The following is a 27,768-nucleotide window of genomic DNA, read 5'->3' as shown; positions in this document are numbered from 1 at the left end:
GACATAAATGCAAGAAGGGAATTCAGGACTTGGTTAAGCACTGAAATGTACTTTTCCCTGTCTTTGACAAAAGAGAGAAATATTTTGGGGTGAAATTATCTAGGTCACCTACAGGTAGCCATTTAATACAGAAAACAGACTAGTTTAATTTGTGTTAAAGATTTTACTCAGTGGCTTGTCATGTTTCTCAGCTACCATGGTGGCACTTGGCAACCTTAGTTTTGACCATATTTTACCAAATATTTCCCCATGTAAAATTAAATTCTGAACTGTTGGACATATTTAGGATCAACTTACTAAATTGAGGGAATGAGTCCATATAGGGAAAAATTCAAACTATATCCTGCATATCCAGTAAAATGCAGAGAAACCAATCTAATCAGGTGTTTTAAATAATGCAATTGACGTGGTACTCCAGATATATGAACAGTGAACAGTAAAACCACAACTATCCAGTCAAAAAATGTAAATAACTTTATTTATAATCCATTTTCAATTTATATTGACACAAGTTGAACAAGATGTAACCATATGGTGATAAGAGGTGGGAGAGGTACAGGAATGGTAGGCAAGTTGCATTTTACCAGTATGACTTTCTGCAGCCCTTGGAACAGCGTGTGAATCCAAAGCTGCAGACCTAGTGCTTTCTCAGTATGCGTGAGTGATTTTACTCTGTACTTGTTACAAAACCGAATCTGTAACTGAAACAGTTTCTAAACTGAATGTTTCATTAGGTGTCTTTATGATCAGGCATAGTTAGAAGAGTATACTTCCATGCAAGCATATCACAGTTTACAATTTGAGTACAAAATATTTTCTTCTCTACTAATTATCACACATATATGCAGATGGAACAGTAATGATATAAATCCATTTTGGTGTTAAATGCATATTTTCTGAGTTGAATGATAAACTGCAACTGACCTTAAAACAGTGTTTCTGGGGATCGTAGTTTACCACTTGATCTGGCAGGCTGAAAAACTTTAGTGCAAAATAAAGTGCAATTATTACACAGGAAAAGATTCCTTCCCTACCCTGTGATTAAGACATAGTGCGTGACTCTAAAACAACCTAGTTTATTCAAGGCAAAATAGACTTCAAGCATAAATGAACCTTCTGTTCCTGGTTTCAATGGCAAAGCATGTAATGACAGCTCCTGTTACTGGTTTTGCTGTTTTCATTTAGGCTATAAAGCCCTTTCTGTTAATATACAAGAAACAAAGATTGTTTACAAGTATTGTGCTAGTTACAGCATATTCCTATGTGGCACATAGCCAATTGTTAGCTACATAACTAGGTAGTTAGCCAATGCCATCAATGTCTTAATATAATATTCTGGTTACACATTCTTACAGTGTATATATTCTCTGTAAAACTTAAACATGACAATATCATAGTGTGTGAAATGAAAGTTACAATTCTATAATTTCCAGAGTAGTTTTCAGACAACTAACCAAGGCTTAATTCCCTTTAAACCTGGAAATAGCTCTCTCATGAACCCAGTAAGCTGTAGGTCTTGTATTTGACAGTACAACTTCTACAGACAGTCTTTGAACATTATCACATTTCTTAGTTCTTAAGGAACTTTCAAGAAGTTCTTGACATTCTTTCTGTCTTAAAGTAGGAAGGTGAGTGTGAGAAATCAGCCTGAGGAACAGAAGTACTATAGTGGAAAAATATTTAACTTAGCCATATAACAATGACATAAAATAGGTGTGTGTCATGAAACTGGGAAAAAAAAAAATCAGTTGTTTGAACCAATGATTTAATACACAAGCATAGAAAAAGAATCCTTCTGAGAAAGTTACTTCTTGATAAATTTTCAGTAGTAGTTATTTGTACAGCCACAGGATCAGTTTTAGCTTATTACAGTTAAGCATTTCAAGCTTATGTTAAATACTGCATACATACAAAATGTAATACAGTTTGCCATGCCTAAGAAAATATTGACATAATGCTGACCTCCAGGGCTACCTCATGATTTGAGGGTATACATGGCAGTAAAAAGGTCTAAACTTCTTCAATATGCTTTCCCTTCCCAAGGCAAAAGTTCTGTTTTGGTTTCTGTGTATTACCCTATTCAGGATTAGTGTCTCCTTTCTCTATGATTCTCTCCCTCCTGGCCCAATGAAGTTGAAATACATTTCATGTTACTAATGATGGCCCCTCCACAGACTTAAAGAAACACTTTTCAAGCACTGGTTCTAAGTACACTGTACTCCAATGCTGATTTACACTTGTTAGAAAGGGCACATCAGGTGGGCCTACTGCTTCAGTATTTGATAGTGAGTAGTGCAGCTATAATGATTTTTACCACAAGAATAAAATGCCTTTTACACTACCATTTTTGCATTAAGCTCTTATGGAAGATTAGACCACTATAAAACTTATCCCCATTCAACAGCCCTGGAGATCAATCTAATGCACGTACAGAAAATGACTTGTACTTAGGGATTTTAATAAACCACCTATTTAGTGTATTCATTTTTAGAGGAGTAACTACACATAAACAGTATGTTTCAAGTTATGTGCAATAGATCTGTTTAACAGATTTATTCTTGTTTGCAAACACGCACAAAGAATTTTCCATCTTCTATTCAAGCAGAAGAATTACAATGGTGCTTTTGCTACTAGCTATGGTATGCATTTGGGGGTTATATACCATTACAATTCACATGCCTCCTTTAAGTCAAGAATGTTCTTCAGTGCTGCCACTGAAAGATCTGCTCCGGACATGATTTCTCAGTTGCTCTATAAGCTCAGGATTCTGCTGCTGTATCTGTTGCGCAAACTGCTGCCCCCTGTGTTGAACAGTTTTAAGTAAATCAAGAAGTGAACAAAAACCCTGACAAGTAGCATTTTTTAAAGAAAACAGGATATCCCAATATAATGGAAAGATGTATTATATGGAAATTAAGACTAAAGGTAACGTGTTTTAGTCTTAATCAAAATATTTGTGGTTTCTAGTTGAACTCTAAGCAGAATTATCACTAGATCTTAATTTTTATTCTTTGGGACTACTATTTCTACTTGATAATATGGAGGAAAAAGTATTACCTTACCTGGTAAAACAACAATTTAGTAACAAATCTTCTCCAGTGACTTGATGCTTTTTTGGAGAGGATCTGTTCTATTGTTTAGCATAACTACTCTCATAGTTGAAATATAACCTTGTATTATTTTTCCCAGAAAAATAGTGTCAGTGCCAGTTTATACTTCTGAGCAAGATGTCATTAGTAGAAGCAAGCATTCAGTTATACCTTTATGTCTTGTGTAACTGAGGTAATCACAGATCCATCTCTGTAACAGTTGTAGCTTAAGAATTAAATTGATAGTTGAGACTAATTCCATGTGAAAGAGAAGGATAACACTAGTTTACTAGAAAAAACAGTTTAGTAAAACATACTACTTCATTAATAGCCTGGCATGGCTTCTTTGTAACTTCTGCGTTTTGCCCAAGTAGCAAAATATCAAGACTACTTTAAACCATAGCTGCAGGTTGAAGGAAAATCACCATTTTCATAGATTTAGATGTAGCACACGGGGATTTTTTAAACAGCTTTTGATTCTGTTTGGGCATGTTCCTATCTGTGATGTGAATTATAAATTATTTTTGTCCTCAAGTGGCAAGACTTAAAAACATATTGAAATAGGCTGAAATAGAATAAAATTTTATGCCCGTTAAGAGGAAATGGCCTTTTTCTGTGCAGGCTCTTCCAGGTGCATTGTCACTGTAATATTATGAACGACTGGTTTTCGTAAAAGCTACTCCTCATTATACTGAGTTCCTTGAAGTCTTCCTAGTCTAAATGGAAGGATACCAGAGCAGAACTTGTGGCAGCTTGTGCTTAGTAAATCTGCAGCTTTTCTAACTAGTCCCTGGGATATCAGGTAGTAAATTTACAAACAATTAAGAAAGCACAACAGTATATGAGAACCAGAGCATGAAACTGAGCACCCAGTTCCGTCATTCCAATTGATGGAAATGTACAAAACAAATAAGACAGTGAAAATTAAGTCTTCCAGTTCTCATGTCAGGCATACACTGGGGACAGGCCACAGTATAATTGGCTTGATACTGTGTTTTTAAATAGATGTAACACAAGGACACTTCTACAAATATAAGTTTAAATTATTCAATTCCTACTTACGCATGGATCAGGCTGGACAAATCTGACAGGCCACCAACACCCGCGGCAGGGCCACCGATGGCATTTGACATCATCCCCGACATCCTGGAACAATTAGCACAGTGTTAGCATTGAGGTATGCAGGGGCCCTTACAGTAAGCAGTAGACCATAGGTCGGTTTTGAATTGCTTGAAAGAAATAAGCTACAGTAGTTTTATTTACAGTAAACAAAAGTATATTTTTAGGAATACAGTACTTTCCACCATCTCTCTTATTAATTCAACCCCCTAAAAACATTTGTTGTAAGAGTACTCCACTTCAATACTTACAGTTGTTGCACTTGAGGATTCTGCATTAGGCTTGCTGCCTAGAATAGAAAATATACAGCTGAAATTACAACACAGTTACTACTTGATTATCAATGAGGAAAGTGCGGAAAAGCCCCAACAAACTAAACGTATATTCTGTATCCTACGTTGTATTACACAACTAATCTGTGTGCATAGAAATGCTTAATCCCCCGTGAAAAGAATCATTACAGGAACACACTTTAAGGATACGAAGCTGAAACAGTTTGTTACATGTTGATAAAAAATAGTAATTGCAGATTCAGACATGAAAAATGTGACATCAAAAATAATAACCCAGTACCAGGAAAAATTAAAGAAGCAAAACAACAACAACAACAACAACAGGCTTACAAGGACAGAAGTTTTCTATTGTGTTTTTTTGTTTGAGAAATGTCTGCATTTTGTTGATTCCCAGCCTGGATAAATGAGGTTTGAAACTATTATTACTGCTGGGTATAAACTATTGAGGTGATGGCAATAAAATATTGCAGAATAAGCAAGTGTGGCCTGACTTTGTATCATGGTTTTGTGCTAATGTAGATCTGTGATAATTGCCTATCTTCTTACTTTATAGTAGGCATGAGGTTATTTAGATTTCCCATTCATAGAATACCTCCAAAAAATATATTGTAACATAGTTCCTACAGAAATAGGTGTCTGTGTGAATGCAAACCAAATAGGCACAGTGCAGTATCTGCTATTCACTGATTTATTAAAGGTACTACCAACCCCAAGTATATACAATAGTAATTTTATTGACCAGTATCCCTCCATATGTATATCTCAAAAGTAAATCAGCTGTTTCTCTAGTCTACAATTTGATATAAAATGCTAAATTCAGGTCAATTCTGTGGTTAATACAGGATTTTTTTTCTGTCTTGCATCAGTAACAAGCCTGACTCAGGTTAGGAGCCCAAAATGGAGGCTAGAAGACACTTTCTCAAGATCAGACAGTGAGTTGATTTTTTTTCCTTGAAAAACAAACCAAAAAAATACACTACAGGAAAATAATTATTTTGTTCTTCTCTGAATGCCCTGTGCTCTCTCCACCTGACCAGGCACCTTCTGGAAGCAATGCAAAAAAATCCTTTGCCCATAGGTAGCTCCATATTGAAGAGTAAATCTTCAACACAAAACAGAAGCAAACTAAGTCACGTGTCCAGTGAAGCAGTACACACAGTTCCAATGCTATTCAGTCGCTAGTGCCACTGGAGAATGCACTCACTTACTTCCTTGCCTGCCATCTTGCCTCTATTATGTAGATGATAGTATCAGACCAGATGTACTGATATAACTCTCTTGCGTGCGGTGCATTTCCACACAGAAGCACTTGTTGAAATGTCCTGTCCTAATGAAGCTACCAGATGCAGTAAATTTAAACTGAGTTCTCAAAGGAATTGAGTATTTTTTTTCCCCCACCAAATTCCATCCTTCCAAGTTAATCAATACCATTTAGCTAAGAAAGCCACACGTGGAGAAAAACTGAGGGACAAAACCACAATTTGCCACGGTACTGGAAGTAAAGGAACACACTGTATGTAATTGCACATCTTACAAAGGTTTGCAAGCTCAAGTATGTTGGGGATAATTTGAAAGAATAAGAACAAATAGGTCTGTTAGGTAGTTCTTCCCAAGCAGAGTTACTTTAGTCTTGGGTAGATTGCACCTGAACTAACTACTATTCACTTAAGGGGTTATTTCTTTGTATTTGTTGTTAACTGCTATGTGAAGAATAAAAAAAAAAATTTCACCATGCTGTTGACAAGTGTTTTATTATAATACCATCTATAAAACCAGCATAGCTGATCTATGCACATTATTGTTTGTAAGTAAAATAGAACCAACTGGAAATAAGCCAGGCATTATAGGAGATTTATGCTTCAACTGTTTAGAGTGCAAAATGACCTAGAAAAGTTTGTATTTGATATAATGAAACCACTGCCATTATAATAATCATTGAAATTGCTTGTGTTACTGAACAAGAGTTGTCCTCAAAACTGCAGTTTAAAAACCACTATAATGTAAAGCTTGACATTTACTCACCATACTAATGAAGGCAGGATTGTTTATCAAGCTTGCCATGTCAAAGCTCAGTCCAGGTCCAGTCTACAAACAAAATGTAGTTGAAGGTAAGTTTACCAATAAAATACCAGTTAAAACTATTGCAAATAAATAGATACAGAACTAACTTACAGGACTGGACATGTCTCTTAGTTTCTGTTCTGCTATTTTCAAATTTGACTTATAAGAGTCATTCTCTGGATCAAGATCCAGTGCTTTTTGGTAACTGGTAACTGCTTCTTCGTATTTATTCACTGAGGTCAGAGCCAACCTAATGTGAAATAAAGAAATCTTGGGTAGAATATAAATGACCATCAAAAAATAAAGATACATTTTCTACTCTAAGTAAAACAGCATCTCACAATGGATTTTTAGCTTGAGCACTGAGTTAAAGAAAGTTTTGCTTTACAACTGCTTAGTGTAAGCACTTGTTTTTGCAGAAGAGATCTTCCCACAGGGACTTATCTTGTGTAACTCCTGCTCCATATACATCCAAGTTTCATTAAGAACTCTTCAGCATCACCAAGTGATGATGAAGTGTTTTGGCAAGGGGGTTGGACTTGATGATTTTGGAATGTTCTGTAATTGTGCGGTGTAGTTTGTATTGGAGAAGGTAAGCTGAACCCAGCATCCACGACTTTGCATAAACTCAGCATGCTGGGTTACACCTATCCTGGGGGAAGGAGAGTTGTGAGAGCCCTGCTTCCCCCAGGGGACAAAAGAAATCTGATCCAGGTGGACTTGGCTTCCCCCTCCCAGAAGGAAGGGTCCCCCGGGGTCTAAGTTGGTCTGTTCCACTTCCCTTTCCTGTCCAGCAAGACTGTAAAGGGGAAGGCGTGGCAGCCATCTTGCTCTTTGCTCCAGCCTCGCCTATTCAAAAAGACCAACAGCCGCTGATGGCTCCTGGTTCTGCCACGTGGTAAGGCCTGATCTTCTCCCTGCTGCACCCATGCCTCTCTAAAGGACTGAAGTCCACCTACATTGAGGAAGATACAAGGCCATCCAAGTTTAGTTTTTTTATATTTCCCTATTCATCCTTATCCCTTGACCTTGTAAATCCTCACTGTTACTGAGATAGATTTTTTTTGTTGTTTGTTAAAAAATTTACTTCTCCTACTTCCAAACCAACTCCAGATTATTTTTTGGTAGATTTACCTCCTTCCCTATTTTTTTTTTCCCCAACCCATTTTTTTTCCTTCTTCCCTTTTTCTCTCCTCCTCCCCGCCCCCCCCCCCTTTTTTTTTTAATTGGGGAAAAAAGGGAAGGGGGAGCAGGGAGGAATTCTCAGGTTTTCTACCATTTGAGCTCTTAAATTCCAGTTAAGGCTCAAACCACCACAATATTTTGGTGCCCAACATGGGGCTTGAAAAATAATACTTTATTTGAAAATTAATACTTTCTTTGGAAAGAAAGGATTGGAAGTAAGAGATGTTAATTTTGAAGGCTCTAATGTTCCAAGCTCTTGCATGGGTTTTTGGCTGGATCTTTTGGACCCATATCTATAAACTAATAACTTATCATGTGGTTTGGTTAATGATAGAGATGCTGATTGATTGGATAAAAAAACTGCCAATGCAGTTGGGCAGGTACCTCTTAAATTCTGTGAATTTCACTGGCAGTGATAACTTCTCTGACATAGAGAATTTTTTGGAAGCGGGCTATGAAACTAACTGTGTAGATAAAAATGTCTTTGACAGAAAGACTCTCTAGCCACATGGGGTGGGGAGGTGCTAACCCATTAAGAACTCTCTGCAGAGGAAAAAGGTGGGGAATGCAATCTTTTGCACGCTCTGATAGCCCCGGGGTGAGATGCTGTGAATACTGTAAGCACTTGTAAATAGGGACACAAAGAGGGAGGGGTCAGGTTGTAGTGAGTGCTGCCCAGCAAAAAGGGCCACCCACTCTCAGCCCCAGGCATAAGCATTTGCCCCCCCACCGGTGGTGCCCCACTTAACCCCCTGATGCTCGTGCCAGTAGTTTCTCTAGCACCTGTTGCCACATGCTGGAAAAAGATGCAAATATATATTCTCCAAACACGGACGGTAAGGAAGGCAATTCAGCAGGATCCAGCACCTTGCAAAACCCACCAGTGGCTGAGGATGACTCAGATCAGGGGATAACTGTTATATCTCTGCCTAGAAAGGAATTGAGGCAAACTCATCTGGATTATGCACAGAAAGAAGGTGAGAAAATACTAAGCTGGGCCCTAAGATGTTGGGAGGAAGGTGTGGAAATGGTAGACCTAGGTAAGAGGGAGGCGAAGCTTTTAGGCTCCCTGTTTCGTGAGGCCGGTCTGGACAAAGAGTTAGCCAAACTCAATGGAGCAGAGAGTCTCTGGGCCCGGATCCTCAATGCCATAAAGAGCCAGTACCACTCAAAAGACGACCTGCCCTGGGCCCCAGTCAGATGGACAGCTATGGAACAGGGCATACAGTATCTGAGACAGATGGCTGTGATGGAAATAATTTATGGAGATGGCCTTCCCTTGAACCCAGATGAGGAGCCCACGAGATGGTCCTTCATAAAGAAACTCACCCAGGGTGCCCCTCAAAAACATGCACACACACTAGGATGGATGCTCCTGACTGGACAGGATGGAAGTCCTAAAACTGTCTGTGAGTTCGCTAGTGACTTGAGGGAATATGAGGACAGTGTAAATCAGAGACCCATAATCTCAGCCATAGAAACTATGACTAAAGAGCTTAAGGTCTCCCTGTCTGAAGTGAAAAAAAGGGAATGATTCCTCTTCTTTCCCTTCCCCTTCTCCATCAGAATGGGCCCATGTTTCATCAATCAGGAATAGGCATCCTCCTCCTAGGAGATCACCCCAAGCTGATCAGGGGATGTCAAGGGGGTCTCTATGGAGGATCGTCTGTGACCATGGAGAAAACATGGACAGGTGGCAAGGCCAACCCACCTCTGCTCTCTGGAACAGAGTGTGGGAACTGCAAGGTGGCCAGAATGGGAATAACTTGCCCAGGAGAAGGGCTGCCCCAGTTTCCCGGAGGGGTCCCTCTTGCTCAAGATTCTTCTCCTAGTAACACAGGACCCTGTGACAAATGTGGGCATCACCACCAGCATTAGAGGTTATTATTTAGAACTGAACAGAACAGAACAGAATAGAATAAACCAGGTTGGAAGAGACCTTTGAGATGATTGAGCCCAACACTATCTAATCAACTAAACCATGGCACCAAGCACCCCATCCAGTCTCTTCCTAAACATCTCCAGTGATGGTGACTGCACCACCTCCCTGGGCAGCCCATTGCAATGGGCAATCACTCTTTCTATGAAGAACGTCTTCTTAACATTCAGCTTGAGACTACGCCTTGTTCTGGTTGCCTGGGAGAAGAGACCAAGCCCCACCTGACTACAACCTCCCTTCAGGTAGTTGTAGACAGCAGTAAAGTCTCCCCTGAGTCTCCTCTTCTACAGGCCAAGCAACCCCAGTTCCCTCAGCCTCTCCTCATAGGGCTTGTGCTCCAAACCCCTCATCAGATTTGTTGCCCATCTCTGGACACGTTCCAGCAAGTCAACACCTTTCCTAAACTGAGGGGCCCAGAACTGGACACAGTACTCAAGATGTGACCTAACCAATGCTGAGTACAGGGGCAGAATGAACTCCCTGCTCCTGCTGGCCACACTGTTCCTGATCCAGGCCAGGATGCCATTTGCCTTCTTGGCCACCCGGGCATGCTGCTGGCTCATGTTTAGTCTGACCAGGAATGAGTAGGGAAAGCACACCATAGTGACTGGTCCAGATGCATCTTGCATTCCTGGCGTTGACTTTCTGCAGGAGGGATGCTTCAAGGACCCTAGGGGGCACAAGTGGGCATTTGGGGTAGCAGCTGCAGTGACTGCAGGCAAAGAACAGCTGTCTACCACGCCCGAGCTGTCGGATGACCACTCCGTAGTGGGCAGCCGTAAGAGGCAGGATTTGAAGTTACCTATTGCCTCTCGCATAGTACATCGCAGGCAATACAGGACCAACAGAGACTCTCTGCACCCCATACACCAACTGATTTGACGACTGGAGAGCCAGGTTATCAGCAAGGCTCACTCACCCTTCAACAGCCTGATATGGCCAGTACAGAAGGCAAATGGGGAATGGAGACTGACCGTGGACTACCGTGGCCTGAATGAAGTGACTCCTCCGATCAGTGCTGCCATGCCAGACACGCTGGAGCTCCAGTATGAACTGGAATCGAAGGCGGCCAAGTGGTATGCCACAAATGACATTGCTAATGCCTTTTTCTCCATTCCCATTGCAGAATATTGCAAGCCTCAGTTTGCTTTCACCTGGAGAAGGGTAAAGCTCCTGAGCACCTGCAGTTCATAAATGACATCATTGTATGTGATGAGACGGCAGAAGAGGTTTACCAGAAGGGTAAGAAGATAATTGGTATCCTGTTGGAGGCTGGCTTTGCCATAAAGAGAAGCAAGGTGAAAGGGCCTGCCAGAGAGATCCAGTTTCTGGGAGTTCAATGGCAAGATGGCTGTCGCCATTTTGGGGGCTTGTGGGTTTCTGGAAAATGCACATTCCCAGGTACAGTGAAATTGTGAAACCTCTCTTCCATGTAATGTAGAAGAAAAATAATTTTGTGTGGGGACCTGAGCAGCAGGTAGCATTCAACCAGATAAACCAAGAGGTGGTCCATGATATGGCTCTGGGACCTGTTTGGACCAGAGATTAAGAATGTGCTGTACACAGTGGACGGTGAGAGTGGTCCTACATGGAGCTTGTGACAGAAGGCTCCTGGGGAAACAAGGGGCAGGCCCCTAGGTTCCTGGAGTAAGGGCTACAAAGGCTCTGAGGCCAACTACACTGCAATACTCAGGAATTCCTCTAACTGTTTTCTCCAGTCCTTTTGACTGAATCAAAAGGGCACATGGGTAGGTAGAACAAAGATATATGTGAGTTCTGCAGTTTCAGAAAACCAAATACTGGAACCATAAGTTTCAGCATAATAGATTTTTGTCTCAGGATCAGTGCAAGATTCTCCTTTTGGATCTTCTGCTTCAATAGTTTGACAAAGGGCTTACACAGGATAATATTAACATCTCTAAGATGCTGTAAGAAAACATTTTATCACGGAATTCTGCTTGACGTTTGAAAAAGATTCTTCTCCAGTAGCTTAGGAGAGCACAGGACAGATTACTACTTTTGAAAACAGCAAGATTTCAAATTTGATTAGCTATGACACTTAAAACATCATCTTTCTTTGACCTACTCCAGAAGTCCATCTGGTTGCAATTTCAATGCTATTTTCTGTATTTTAATTTGTAATGACCACAAAAATAAGCTGAACTTTTCCACATTTTGTGAAAGATCTGTGTAACCAATATTCAGCTATTTACTACTCCAGTGTCTCTTTGGTATGTGCTAGCACCCACTAGCAGACCTTAGACTTCTATCTTAGGCAAGAAAGCTAGATGTGTTAGCTACATCAGTGACAGCCATTGCTCTCATTGAAGATGACCTCAGTAACAGTCTGAAAATCCAGGAGTTTCCAGTAATGCTTCTGGAGCAATTAACGTAGTATTAACATTTTCTTTCTTAACACTGTGTTATTCCCATAAAAAACATTTTCATTTTTGGCCTATGAAATTGCCAAAGCAGTTTCTGACCAGACAATGAATGCAATCTGGTATTTCTGTGAGGCAATCATGCTTTTACACAAATAAAGTATGTAAAATTCCACTTTTGGAATTCAGTACAAGTCAGAGCAGTGGGAGACACTGCTCAGAATTTCTACCTAGACAAGTGCTCTCTCAGGGTCATCCTGCAAGCATCACTTTAACTCTCTACATGGCTCCCATGTCTGCGTCCTTCTGCGTCACTTCGGCATCTCTCTCTGGCATAAAAAGTTTCTGTCAAATCCTGAGAAAAACTGGTATTCCTACATAAAGCAGTTAGGAGACACAGCCTTCTCATAAGAACTGTTTGTAAATAGGGTGTTTCTGCACTTGTTTTGTCAGTGTTTACTAAACCACCAGTGTTTCCTCAGTCAGCCCATGCCAAATGTATTATCACATACATCTACTGAGTTAAGCAATGGCTTGTAGCTCAAAATGTATCTTCTATCAAAACAACCCTCAATCAAGAAAACAGAAACTTGATTGCCCCCAAACAATCCCACTTACATTGTTTTACCTAAAAGCACACTGGATTTACCCCCAAAACTCTATAATAACCTCCAATTTCCAATTACATCAGCCTGTGGCTCCTCTCTATCTTGCTGAAATCAGAGGCTCTCAAGCTGTATGACATGAAGAAACAATCTAAAGAGAGTTAAACAGGACAAAACCAATTCAATAATCCCTGAAATTTCAAAGTCAATAATGTCCTAAGCCAGACTGGCTACATTTGTGTTACTGAAATAAACTGTATTGTAGAAAGTTTTCTTTGATCTTAAGTAAATGCCCCGTTTTGTCTCAGGCCAAAAATCATTATCCCAGACAATTCCAGGGCATGGTTCAGAACTTAACACACACCAACACAGCTAAGCAATAGGCAGTTTGGAACTGGCCACTCCATACTGCAGCATAGATTTTAGTAACACAGACGTGGGCTGTTTTGAGCCAGCTGACCCAACAAGCAATTCTAAGCATTTTTAATATACTCTCACAGATATAACCTCAAAAGGCTTATGCAGTACTCAGCCTACACCCACAAGAAGTTTGATTACTGAATATGTAAAGCTACAAGAATTGCCCTTAACTCAAGCAGACATTCTATTCAGAACATTTTTGGTACTTTTTCTGGTAGTACTTAGACCCACTGTCTAAAAAGGCCATACTATTAATCTCTCACCCATGACTGAGAAAACTATCTAAAGGACTTGCTTAGTCTGGTTAATGTATCTGCTTACAAAGACCTACTGAGCAGAAAAATTAAGCCCCTATTGCTGGTAGTATGATGCCCCAGAACTTTTAGGATTTCGTTCGCTAACAGCCGCTAACAACATCCTGTTAGAGATCATTAACAGATTCCCTGTTCTAACTGCAGAATTTTGATTACTCAGGACTAGGTGGGAGGTAGAAATAAAGACCTCAGGACTTTCTAAACTAAATTTTCAAAGTTGATAAACTGAAAGAAAAAAAATTACATACTGAAGAAATCTGATACGAAAATGCCGACGTCACCCAAATGTGTCAAACTCAAAGCTGACAGCCTGATAGGGCCATCTTCTGAAAATTGCTACCCTTTCAGAACAAGAATGTCTGCTAAATAAAATTGCCTACCTCTACTAACTTCAGAAAATGTACAATGATTTACACTTGGGTCTACAGTGTTTGCTCAGATTTGTATTGGCTTACCCCATTCTCCCATATGCTTTGCTGTACTTTGGATCTATTGCTATGGCTCTCTCACAATCCTTTATTGCTTCATTGTAGTTGTTGAGCTTACTTTGAGCAGCAGCCCTAAAAGGAAGATTGGAGCAAAGGGAGAGAGCTTTGTAAAAAACCAAGCCAAAACAAACAACAACAATCAATAAAAGAAAACAAAGCAAAACAAAACAAAAAAAAGTGTAGCTATTCCTATGTCTATGACTGACTTTAGACTGTTTAATAACTTTCACTTCTTAAAGGCAGTCTCTCAGGCTGGCTCAATTAAGGAGGACAAGCAAATATTCTGAACTAGGTATGTGCACTTCAGTGCATTGTTAGCAGAGAGCTTTGGAGAACACACACTCACCTTTGAGGACACAAAGGATAAACAATTCTAAGAAACTGGTTTAGATCCAGCTGTGACTGCACAAAACACAACAAAAGCCTATTACAGGAAGTTAACCTCTCAACTAGTAGTTAAAATAACTGTTTAAGCAGAAGTGTTTCATACAATTGGTGGTTTATAGCAGTATGCATAGTTTTACTGCTGTTCAAAGAAATGCTGTGATTTTTCCCTTCTCAACGTTTTAGCAGGCAGCTTTTACTTGCATGCAAATGGGTAACATTTCTCCATAATCTCTGAATGACTCATCTACAGTTGCATCTCTCTATCAGAGAAATAATAAACATTACAAACATTTATATAGTAAGACTAAAGACTTGCACAAATTATAAAGGACATTGGAACAGACTAATCAAAACTTCCCCAGTTTGAAAGGTCTCAAACCACTCTTCCTTGATTAAAAAAAACTATAGTAAAAAAACAAGCAAACAAAAAACTTTCATTGCATACAGCATTATTGCTGTAGAATGCTAGATGCATTCTAGCAATTCAAGTAATAACCACTGCATTCAATCCCTTCTTTTGCAATAACCTCCAAATTGCATGGTTTTTCAGACTGATTAAATATCTTTTGAGTGGGACTACTTAACATGTTTTAAACATTTATGCTGCTTAACAGTTGTCCAGTGCCACAGATGCCAGTGAAGTTGTATGGAGAAAAGCTGGGGACAGTACTTAGTCTGTCATGTGTTTGGACAGAAAATATTTTTTCCATGGTTACAGAAAATTTGTATGGCCAGTAAAACTTCAAGGGCATCTCAACACTCTTTTTCTCATTTCCTTGAGTAAAAAGAAGTATAATTAAAAGCAATCTATCTGCATTGCTCCCAAGCTAGCTTAAGGTAAGAATAAGACCTATATTTATTCAAATACTCCACCATCCACAAAACTCCAAGAACCTCCTGTCTTCTTTTGAATAACTTCATAGAATACTGGGCTTACTGACATCAAAATTTGTTTTGGTCCTCACAAATGTAGCATCTGATGTAACACAAAGACTGAAGTATTTCTGCTCTTGCCAGTTATACATTTGGTACTTAAGCCAATTCTACAGAGGAAAATTTCAGTGCTTTTGGAAGGCTTTTTGTATTTCTGTTTTATAACTAAAATCACTTATGTGATCATGTTTTTCAAGGGAAATAATTTATTTACACTTTAATATACCAATTTAAAGATGCAACATATTAATAAACTGTTCATTTCCTTTCTGTTTGCTGGAAAACCCTGACTCTTTCAATTGTATTTATCACAAAGTAAACTGCAGTAATGGAAACACAGCTCCCAAAATACTGGCACAGTGCCACAAGGCCAGAGGACAGCACTTAATGTGTCCTTCCAGTAAACCAAGCACCGAAGAGTGTAGAGCAGAGTGACTTGAGGCAAATTAGTTTCAGTGGAGCTCACAGACTATAAGGCCTTTGCTCTTATGCTGGTCTTCCAGGCAGCATACTGCTGCTAGGTTAAAGTGCCCTTTCTGACTTCATCTGCCATTATGACTTCATTATGGTTAAGCATAGATTATAAAATTAAACTAACAAGACAGCCTTGTTATTTTTGAAACTATAAAGACAGCCTTGTTGCTTTGCAACAGGTCATGCATAAAAATGCTCAGTATACAAAGCTTAAAATATCCAAAATGGTATCTCCACATTAATAATATGTTTTCCTGAAAAAGTCAGTACAAGATGACAGCTGGGTCACTAGAACACAAAACAACTCAACCAACCAACTGAAAAAAACCCAACCAAACCAACCAACCAAAAAACCCCCAAACCACAAAAAAAACCAGCCCAAAACAACAAAACCCAAACTCAACAGGATCCAAAAAACCTTACTACTTTCAACAGATTAATATAGACAGCATAATGCACAGAAACTTGATCTCAATTATTACAAGTAATTTTAAAGCCCATATGACACTTTTGACTGATACTGATCTGCTGAAGCAGCTCACTTTCACTTTAGATCTTTTACAAAATTTAACATGATACATTTCTGAACAGTAGGGTTTTCTAGCCTCATGTTATTTTAACCTACATCACAATTATCTTTAAAATAATGTTAATAAAGTTTGGAAATGAAAAGTCTGTATTATTTTGGTTTTACCTGTTGCAGTAATAGACTGCATTGTTTGGATCCAATTCTATAGCCCTAGTATAACAATCCACTGCAGCACCATAGTTTTCTTCTTTCATATGATTGTTACCTGAAAAGAATTATAAAAAGCTCTTTAGTTAAAAGATACAGTGCCACGTGTGAAAGAAACAGAGTAGCCACATTAGCGCATCCACAGAAGATGTATATGACTGCACCTTTGGAGAAGATGACCTCTGAGGGTCCCTTCCAACCCCATGCAATCTGTGAAGCTGTGAGGTAACATTCTGTGAAATAGAATTGCCATGGAATAATGGAAATAAAAATAATCCACCAAATAAACCTTCCCCTTCCCATGTTGCTATTTCATGCTTTCCATCTAGCTTCTACTATTAAGCAAAAATCAATTTGTTGAGAAGTAGTATTGTAATTACAGTTGCACCCCAATACAGATATATCAGTCTTAACCCTCTTTGCATATGAGAGTTATAATCCAACAGGTTGTATGTTAATTACTTACTCATCTAATTTTCTCACATGTCCCAGTAACTTTCTTGTAACTATGCTTATAACATGGACAATAAAAGAAAACCAAATCTAAGTACATAAGCCCGACTTCTGTGATGCCACATAATTAACAAGATAATGAGAAGTATGTATGGGCAATCCAAAGTAATTCAGAGGTAACATTTGTCACTGAAAACCTCAAAAATTCTGTTCAATAATGAAGTAAGGTTCATATATTTTTCAAGTGAAAAAAACAGACAAATTTAACTTTTCTATGGAAACAAAATTCTGGAGTAAGGTCTTTCAAAACAAGACACCACACACATTCCTTCCTCCCCAACACAGGGCACACCTGGCAGTTTCTTTCCTGACAACAGAGGAGAAGAAGTGCTAGTTAAGCTTAAGGTTGCTCCTTGTCCTTCAACTAGGGATCTTTGGCCTGCAAGATCCTACAGAAGCCTTGACCTCCCAGAAACATCACAAAGTTGTCATGAAAATTAGACCTCCACTGACTTCCTTGTACTACAGCAGAGTACTGCAACCCTTTCCCAAAATAATCAGGAGAGGGGTAAATTAACATGTTACTACAGATGTAGATAACTGCATAAGCAAAGGCTGGAAAAGTTCAGTCAGTACAACATTTTGTCTCTAAAGCAAAAATCTGTGGAGCAAGCAGGCTTAGGTGCCCGTGCTAACTGCAATACTTGTGCTTATCTGTGAACATAGGGAGCTTAATAATCAAGATTATTATTATACTACCTGAGTATCATCATGTTAGCACAAAATCACCTCTTCCCAATAATGATATACTGGACCATAATTATAGCCAGCAATCCCTGACAGTGAGAAGGCAAACTGAAACTGCAATTGCATGCATACCCTCAATGTATACACAGAATGTAACCATACCTGTCCCATTTCTATAGCCTTAGCTATGATCTAAGGCCTATACACTAAATCTTGTTGTCAGATAAAATACTTCTAAGTTACCTGCACTCCATGAGACTGCAATGAGTAATATTCCTTTAGAACAAAACTGCCATCAATGACTATCGAAGTTGGACTACTTGATGCTGCTCTGAACTACAGATGACCTAAGGTACAGAGAGCTAGTATCAGTGGCTACCTTTCTTGCTCTCTACCCAGCTCAAAACTGAATAAAGGAAAACAGAAAAAAAGAGCTAGACCTACTATTTCTACTGAGATTAACAATCCAGGACAAAAGGAAAAGCAACTGTAATATTTATTTATTGCCAGACAAGAATTCTTAAGAATTAAAGCCCCCACAAACAGTTATGCTGTTGAATATGTGTCCTCTATAATCCATGTACCTATTGCTAGAATCTAAACTGTGGTAATGTCCGGACCTTTATAGGATCAAGCTGTTGTTACACTATACAAACCTGCACACAATCTGTGCTCTCACATAGTTTACATTAAGCCCAAGTGTCAAGTGACATACAAGGGTAGACACACAAATTCAACTATTTACTAGTCAGGGATTTATTACTTCCTGGTCTCAAAACGCCCAAGAAAGACAACTCATCTATCTGATTCTGTTCTGCCATTCCTTAGCTGATTTTCACAAACACTAGGCCTGTTTTGAGAACAGAAGTGGAGAAGCCTGTTTGCAATACAGATCAGCAAAAATATTCCATTGCTAAGTATACACGGATAGAAATGAGAAAGTTACAGAGGGAAGAATTGCTGCATTATAGAAGATATGGGTCAAATGGACTTCCCCAAGTTATCTAATTTATCTAACTTGTGGTAGAAAATACACAATAGTTGATGAATAATACACATATGAAAATGAGGATTAATAATATGACAAAGCGGCATTAGAAAACAGGTCAGGAAGTTTTAAATTTTATTAAAGGAAAGGAACCAGAGGCATTTCAAGCAGTTCCAAACTGGTTACTAATGCCCCTGTTAGCTGACACTTTGGTCTAAGACTAGACCCTTTCATTTTTTTCAGTACTGACATGGAATTGTTCTAATAACACCACAAAAAAGGCTAACAACACGCATTCATTTCATTTACTCAGTCTATTTCACAAACCCCTGTGGGCTGACAGATGACAAGACAGAATCACACACTTAAAATAGGCACTGCTTTTTCTACTTTCCATGTGCTGGCTGTAACAGCAAACTGACAGCCAGCAGGCACAGCAGGTACATTACAACTTACAAACTCATTTTCACTTGTGATGTAATCTTGTTTGAGCTCTTACTCTTTGAATTAATAACCTAATAAGCAACCTCAACAGTTACAAAAACATGCATTTAGAGCCTGTAAGGACTGCATTCATGACTGCAGATAAACAGTTTTAAGATAAAACAGACATAGAATTCATTCTCAAAACCAGTAGAGCTTTCTCAACACCATTAGCATGAAATTTTTGAGAGGACTGCCATCTACCTTGCAATTAGAAACTGTTATTTTCAGTACAAAACTCAAATACCTGTAAATCCAACAGAGTATTAAGAATGTAGTTTATAATGTATCAATACACCTGAGTCATACCAGTTACAAGTGCTACATGCCTTTTCCCCCCCATCTTTTCAAGGGGAAATAAAATGGATTAATTCTTCAGTAGTACTAATGAAGACTTCCACAGTACAGCTGCTTTTCCGCACCTAACACCAATAACATCTATCAAAGGAAAAATAAAACTGCCAACTTTTCTGCAATGTTTAGAGAACACAAATAATTTCATATATGTGAAATACCCTAGTAAGTTTGTAAGGCTTTTTCTGTTGGCTTCAGGTGGGTCAGCTTTTTAACTATTTTAATATTCAGCTAGCATATAATCCTTGACATCACATAACCTTTTCAATATCAAGTAGTATCTTGTATAGCAATTCCATGGACAAATAGAGAAATCTGTAATGTATTGAACAATAATTCTCTATTCTTTAAAGCTTCCACTACACAGGAATGCTGCCCAGGACTTCAGATGTTATGCCTTAGGTTTTAAGGTATCTCCTGAGCAAAGGAGAGAACAGATTACATTTTCTTAAATCTTAGATGGTGCAAGCCACTTACTCCTTTTACAACAAACAATCAGCAAACAATATAAGCTTCAAGTTTTTGTGTGCAATACGTTTTGCCCATATCAACACTATCCATGATAACCCAAAAATCTTAACAAAAACATAAGATATTTATTCTTGTATTTATTTACAAACCTTCATCCTTCAGCTGGTCTGCCTTTTCAGCATCCTCTGGTAAAGAATCTGAGAGAGGCAGCATGTCATTCTGTATGTGAACACACACACAAAAAAGTTTTTTCATTAAAACATCAGCCCTGATTTTTTAAAAAACTTACATCCTGGGCAGCATTGTATCAACAAGCAAACAGATTTTCTGTAGTGCACAGGAAGTAGAAAAGGACTAAACATCACTAAAGCATCCCTAGAAGGGAAAGGGAGCTTGTTGTCTACTACTAAGCACCCCTTAGGGCTCACCACACATTTTAAAGTGGTCAAGGGGAAGAGACCTGGTAAGTCTTTACTTCAGTCTTGGTTTTCTTACCACTGACTCTCCTATTTGCCATACTGGTGGGGTCTATGCTTCCTGTAGTGGAGATCCTAGATAACAGTTATTATTAACACACATTTTCAAAGTTCCCATTTTAAGGATAGTGTTCTTGGAGAGGTTTTTAAAACTTAAGAACTAAATTATTTCCAGAAGGGAGTAAGAAACATCAGCAAACTATAAATGACCTCAGGCATTTAACAGATATTTAACTCTGAAAATTGCAAAATGCTTAACTGAAGGATAAAATCCTTCAAGTGAAAATGAGACATCCACTGTTCAGTAATTTGCTACGAGGAATTGTCCTTGTCTAGCTGAAATGAATTCCTCCCACTGCCCCAAAAGATTGCAATTCTGCTGGTTTTAAAGAAATGCCACTTTTTTCTTGTTTTCATTAAGTTTCCTCATAGTTTTGACCTATACAGCACTTTCAAGGTTGTGGATACAATATGACATCTTGGTACACATTGGCAGAGCAACTCAACAATCTTAGTGAAATTCTTACCTTGTGAAAAGAATTTGTGAACATTTCTATCAAATGCTGGGGAGGTGCAAGATGAGTATCATCCAGGTTAATCTTAAACACAGTTTCCAAACACTGAATTGCAACTTAAACAAAACAAAACAAAAAAAAACAAATTCACCAGTTTATCCATGGAAGTCTAACTCCATTAACTTATTATAAAGCAGCTCTGTGGAGCATGGTATAAAAGAAAGAGAGGCTATCTGATCCCCATAGAATTAACTTGCTGAAAAATAGTATAAGCTGTACAGAATCCATACATAATTTGGGTATTATTCTTAAACCAACTAAAAATACATAAATTCAATTATTTCAATCATGCAATGTCTTAAAAAAACCCACACCAAACAACATCAAAATGTGAGGATTTAGCTGAAACATAACAACTCATAATACAACTATGCACATATCACACACCCCAACTCAAACTGCCATGTATCTGTGTGGCATAACAGTTGGAAGAAAGTGGCCGATCCTTACTGAGAAGAATAAATGTAGCTTAATTCTTGTGAAGCAAGCACTGATTATACCGAATTCTGAGTTGTGCACTAATAGCACTTATTGCCAAATCTATGATAAAAACAGTAGAAGTACGTATCTCATTTTTCCTTATATGACTTATTAGGAAGCCACTTGCCACTTAACAATTTCCCCAAGTTATTTTCACTTAAGGAATTACCTTTCCTGAATATCTCACCTCATTTGTAGTTTTGCATACATTTAAAATACACACCTCCCCCCGGCCTTTATCCTTCACAAGGCATTAAGTCTGACACTAACATTGGAATAGGCTGCCCAGGGAGGTGGTGGAATCACCACCCCTGAAAGTATTTAAAAGATACATGGATGTGGTGCTTAAGGACATGGTTTAGTGGTAGTGGTTTAGCAGTAGTTGTGGGATTGTGAGCTCTAGTTGAATGATTGGACTTGATGATTGCAAGGGTGTTTTCCAATATTGACAGTTCTGTGATTCTGACTCTCATACAGGAGATTTTTGCAAACTGCAGCAGTGTAAATCATGCTCAAACAACATAATTACAAAATAGTGAGTATTACTACCATTTAGAATGTTCATAAAGTAATTAGCTCTTATAGTGAATTCCCTTTTCACATTTCTCCTTCAATTAAAAGATGGAATGTATACTTCCTATAATCAGATGCAACAAAATTAGGAGCTCTTATGGAATCCTTAGGTTAGAAAAATAACCACTGGTTAACAAGTAAGCAAACAATGGAAACCTGTGTAAAAATAAACATTGCCAAACCAGAAACTTTTCCAAATCAGAAAATGTATTAAGTTGTAATACGATCAATTAACCACCTTGTATCTGATACCAGCAAAGTCAAAGGAGTGAGGACTTTTTTGTCTGAAAATTATCCGAGACTAGACTGCCAGCATACCACTATCCCATTACAAAACTGAGGCACTGCCAAGTGCCACAAGCTCAGTATCATCAGTACAGTGGAAAAGACTTGCTGCATGACAAAAGCTACTAATCCAAGATTTTTCTCATTTCTAACTTTAAAGGCAAAAATTATCTGTTCTATTATCTTTATCATCACACACATGTCCAGAGGCCTAAGCAGTTGCTGAAGCTTGTACTGACCACCTTGCAAAGCAGAAGACATACCTACTTCCCTGCTGAACAGCTGGGACTCACACAGAGACCTGACAACACGAGGCTTAGACTATGGTAGGGCCCAGCTCAGCATCCCCAGTGCCAGCCACATAGATCTAGGATTTTTTGCTCTCCAAGCAAAAGTTGCAACCAATATCAAGGACTCCCATCAGACATTTAGGATGTTGATCAGTGAATAATAAATATTAACTGAACTGCTGAGGCCCCTTCACTACAACTGCTGTCTGCAACCACCTGAAGGGAGGTTGTTGCCAGGTGGGGGTTGGTCTCTTCTCCCAGGCAACCACCAATAGAACAAGAGGACACAGTCTCAAGCTGCACCAGGGAGGTTTAGGCTGGATGTTAGGAAGAAGTTCTTCACAGAAAGAGTGATTTGCCATTGGAATGTGCTGCCCAGGGAGGTGGTGGAATCACCATCACTGGAGGTGTTTAAGAGGAGATTGGATGAGGCATTTGGTGGCATGGTTTAGTTGATTAGATGGTGCTGGGTGATAGGTTGGACTTGATCTCAAAGGTCTTTTCCAACCTGGTTAATTCTATTCTATTGTATTCTAATTAGATTTGCACTACTTGGTATCCTTCTTCATCTTAGACATAACCTTCCTTATCTCAAGTATCCCTTGACTTAAGCTGGGTAGTCCACTGATTTAGAAACACTGCCTTAAAAGAAATTCTTTGCAGTACACTGATCTTAGAATTAAGAAAAAAAATCAGAGCTGTGTGCATGCTGCAGAGTTTCTGCTTTTATCTCACAGAAACAGGTGCTATACACAAGAAACTGTTAACAGGAAAGAAGTAATTGACCTTTAAACAGAGCATTTAAAATACAATTTGGAGGAAGTTTCTAGTTCATACAACAGAGCTGAGTAGTGACCACCAGAGATCTGCATCACTGCTCCTAGGTTGTAGGGCTGTATATTTCTTTGCTCTACCTTCCAGTTACTCTGCTTTCTCAAAATAAACCATTTTTATTCACCATGAAAATTGCTAGAGAAAATTTACCCTATCATTGACATCACCATATACAATTCAAACATGCAAAATGCAAGTTATTAATTGTGGTAGGTTGAGAGAGGGCTTAGCTCTCCCTCCACCACAGAGTAAGAAACCACCGCTAACCCAGTCGAAAGCAAAGCTATATATTTACAAGCATATACGGAAAGCAGGTTATATATAACACAATATATACAGGTATTTACAATATATACACAGAAATATACAGCAAAGAGAAATAACACAACAAAAATCCCCCCCCAGGAGGGATCCCCTCCCTGTAACCCCCTCTCTCCCCCCCACCTCCCCTTTTTCCCCAAAAAGGGGTTAGAGAGAAAGAAAGGCAAGTTATTAAGGGAAAGAGTTGTTAGTAAGCTTCAAAAGCCCATGCAGGATTAGTGTTTGCTTATCTGAAGGCCAACTCCAGCAGTTCGCGAAGAAGCAGGCAGGGAGAACAGGCTGAAACCTAAACTCCCCCAACTCCCAAACCAAACTGAACGGAGGGAAAAAAAAATTCCAACTGCTCCACAATCTAAAGTTGCATTTTATCCATGCATCAATAAAATTCGTTTAGAATATCAGAATGTTTTGGTTCTAGTACCGAAAACATTTAGCCAGTGTGTCCCAGCACTGTTTGTCCTTAAAGGCACAGCCTCAAACGGTCACATTAATATAAATGGAGTTTGAATACATGCTAGGTTTTGTTGTTTTGCAGGGAATGGAATTAAATCACTTACCAACCACAAGGTGTCAATGTAAAACATTAGTCAAATTTTTTCATCCCTTTTGTCTCCATCTAACATGAAATGCTTTAATGGGTGAGACTTGGGCTATTGCTGCTCCACATACACTAATGATATTTTGAAAAACTAAAGTGAGTCAATCATTCAGAATGCCTGCCTCCTATCCTCTAGCACACAGCATATGGTACCACATTTTTGGCAGGGTACAGCTCTAAAATTAGGATTTCATATCTGTATTAAAATGGTAAATGTTACATCAGCAGTTAAGCAAAACTGAGGTTTTATAATAATTTTTGTTCAGAAAACAGCACCTTAGAATTGAGTACTTTAAAAAGACATTGGCTAAGGCTGCTCTAAGACATGACATCAGGTAGATTTTCAGTCATAACTCAATGTTTATTAGTATTATTATAAAAGGAATGCTTTTTACCTCGTTATGTGATTTCCAAAAACATTGCCCTCTTCCATCAGCTGAACATCATCACAATCTGACAGAGATTAAATTCAGAGATGACTGCCATTTTTCAAATGCACAAAATGCTCCAGATTCTGATGTAAACCTAAATCTTTTGGCTTTCGGCTGAGTATCATGATATGAGTGTTTCCTTCTTGCTTACATTAGTGAATAGCTACGCTCTAAAGGTAAGAGACACTGGAAGGAAGCATACTCCGGGTTTATCTTCTCAAGTTTATGGCTCTGAGAAGCAGGACTTGCTTTGCACCTCAGGAAAATCTATTCTCCATGTGTCAGATTTCAGGTGACTCAGTGATTATCTGCCTAGATGTTGTTTATTGCACCCCTGGTTCTAGACTTCCCCTCTTAGCTTTGAATTTGTCCTCTGGTTGAATGATACAGCCACAGACTGCCTGAAACGGTGCAGTGTTTATTTTAAATGAATACTGTGAAAAGGTCATTGCAGAATTAAGAATTATTTTTCTTCTCTTACTTAATTCCCCATTGTGACACCACCTGCCATGAAGTCACTAAGAATTAGAGAACAGGAGTAAAACTGGTATGAAGGAGGAAGACAGATAATATGAAGTTACAAAGATTTAAGACATGTGTGTCAACAAAAGGAATACACACAGAAGTCCATTGTTCTGTAGCTATGCCTACAGATGGATGGACTTGGATGTGTAACAGGAACTATACCATACTGAAAATATTTACTATGATAGTTTTCAGAAATACTATTCATTTGGGAAAAAAAAAAAAAGAAGAAAAAAAAAAGGAAAGAAAAAGAAGACAAAAAAGAAAAGTATTTATTTTATTTTTCATATTCTTAGGATCTTTTAGCCTTCCCTCATGAAGTACACAAAATTCTTGAAAGAGCCACTTCTTCCCATATACCAGAACAAATACATGGTAATTTTTTTACTTCCTTCATGGCCAGCACAGCTACTATCAGATACAAAATTCAGGGAAAAAAAAAAACACACAAAAAAATCCAATGTAACAGTAAAGAGAAAAGATTCATTATGCAAAAATTTGCAGGACACATACACAAATCATTACCAAAGTCTGCATTATATGGCTGCTGAACTAGATGTGATTTATAGCATCTGCTGCTCAAAATTAAGGTACACACTTGTGACTTTAGATCACTTTTTAAATGAGAGATGTTTTAAAACGAATAGTCTCAGAAAAATTAAGGTCATGATTTTATTCACAAAAGTATCTGGCAGTAGTTTCAGTTATGCTACGACAATTACTTTCTATGATAATCTATATCAAGCAATTTATTGTCTTGGTAGGTTGTTTTTTATATACATACACACATATATATAGGTATGTATATATATATATATACACACACACCTTACCTTCCAAACTTTCTTGCTCATCTGGAGTGAAAGTATCCATCTGACTCTGCTCTCTCAAGAAATGGATGACTGCATAAACCAAGCGTTTGACTGATGACATTTTGAAATTGGTGAGTTTCTCCTGTCTTAAAAATAACAGGATCTCTTAATTCAGGAAAATGAATTCCTAGAGCATTCAAGCCCCCCACTGACATTAGTAAGAGGTACACACAATACGCCAAAACGTATCCTTCATCAGAAAGCCCAATAAAAGCGATGCCTTGAAACAAGCAGTTACATTTTATGGATTAAGAACTCCTACAACCATCTAGTTCAACTATCAGCAAAAGAGCAGATTTCCTCAGATTTAGTCCTGCAGGAGAGTTCACTGAGGCTAAAATGATTTTACAACTTATTTTTCATTTTTATTTTCATAGTTTGGATTTTATTTCTAAGACATACACACATGGAAGCAGAAGCACAACCTGAAGTTAACATCAATTAAAAAGACACATTGACAAATACAATGACATAAAGAAACACTTCAGTAGAAGGTATTTTATTCTTTCATTGTGCTGCTGAACACTTTACATTCACTTTGAACAAAAAACTGGAACACTGTGACCTCAGTGCACACTTTAGTAACAGTACTGGCTCGGTCCGATTTGCAATCAGCATCCGCTGGGAGTTATGTAACTTTGAGGAAAATTTCAGTCCCAACTTTCCAAGTTTTTTTCCTTATATCATTTCGATGTAAAAGCGCACAACCTTACCCAGTCGCCACGGAAAAGTGGTTAAAAAAGAGCGTCAAATGAACATCAAGATCAGGGCCAACCTTCCCCACATTATTTTCTCTCCACAGCCCCTGAGCAATCCGATATGCAGTCAAACCCACGCCGAAGGGGCGGGGGGAAAAGGCGGCTCCCCGTCGAAGTAGCGACTGCCAGGGGTACGTAACAGCGGCGCCCGTTTTATTCGGGCACCCCACACGGAAGGGCCGGAGAAGTGGCGGCCACCGCCGAGTCGCGCTCCTCGGCGGCCGACGCGCCCCACCGGCCTGGCACCACGGGGTTCCGCTAGCTAAGTCGCGCCCCCACGGCACGGGCATAGCCGGGGACACCAATCCCTGTCCCCCTTACAGCCCCGGCCGCGTCACGGTCCCGGAGCAGGCCGGGGGCGCTCGCTCGGGCCTGGAGGACAGGTCTGCCTCGCACAAGCGGTCGCCCCGCTGCCTGCGGGTGGTCCTCGGCACCGCAAGCAGCGTCCACGCTGCTCAGCCCCTCCGGCCGCCCCAGGCCCACCGACCGCCCGGACTGTGCCCGATTCGTCCCACCACCCTGAGCTCCGGGTACGGGGGTGGCCGAGGAGGCGACGCGCATCCACCCCGCCCCCACAGTGCTGTCCTCGCCACAGAGATGGGGCATCGCCCTTACCGTGCGAGATGCGACGAGCTCCGCGACAAACGCCGTCCCCGTAAGCGCCGCCTCCGCCGCGGGGCGGGAGAGAGAACGAGAGCGGGGGCGGGCCGCCGGGGGGCGCGCGCGCCGCTGTAGGTGGAAGAACGCGAAGGGAAGGCGCGTGAGATGGCTGCGCGCGTTCGCGCCGGGCTGGCGCGCGCTGCCTGGTAGCAGCTGCCAAGGGCGTGAGG

General features: G+C 39.4%; 1 protein-coding gene across 3 annotated transcripts; it reads right to left on the bottom strand.

Annotated features, from left to right (window-relative positions):
- Window positions 1–1,272: 1,272 nt before the first annotated feature.
- Window positions 1,273–27,645, bottom strand: SGTB (small glutamine rich tetratricopeptide repeat co-chaperone beta). 3 transcript variants are annotated; one of them, XM_054178256.1, is made up of 11 exons: window positions 27,554–27,645; window positions 26,142–26,262; window positions 20,924–21,027; window positions 20,070–20,139; window positions 16,383–16,482; window positions 13,862–13,966; window positions 6,674–6,812; window positions 6,524–6,586; window positions 4,460–4,497; window positions 4,152–4,235; window positions 1,273–2,801 (listed from the first exon to the last, which is right to left on the bottom strand). In XM_054178256.1, exons 2-11 carry the CDS (start codon window positions 26,239–26,241, stop codon window positions 2,690–2,692), a joined length of 915 nt encoding a protein of 304 aa, XP_054034231.1. In that variant the 5' UTR covers window positions 26,242–26,262; window positions 27,554–27,645; the 3' UTR covers window positions 1,273–2,689. The 3 variants fall into 3 exon arrangements, with proteins under 3 accessions (XP_054034231.1, XP_054034230.1, XP_054034232.1); XM_054178255.1 differs by having other exon boundaries at window positions 26,142–26,266; window positions 27,554–27,629; XM_054178257.1 differs by lacking the exon at window positions 1,273–2,801 and having other exon boundaries at window positions 3,999–4,235; window positions 26,142–26,266; window positions 27,554–27,629.
- Between the last annotated feature and the right edge of the window lie 123 nt (window positions 27,646–27,768).

This window comes from Dryobates pubescens, chromosome Z (genome assembly GCF_014839835.1).
Source record: "Dryobates pubescens isolate bDryPub1 chromosome Z, bDryPub1.pri, whole genome shotgun sequence".
NCBI classification, from domain to species: Eukaryota; Metazoa; Chordata; class Aves; order Piciformes; family Picidae; genus Dryobates; species Dryobates pubescens.
The sequence above is the reverse complement of the archived record's forward strand: the minus strand, read 5'-3'. Positions and strand labels throughout refer to the sequence as shown.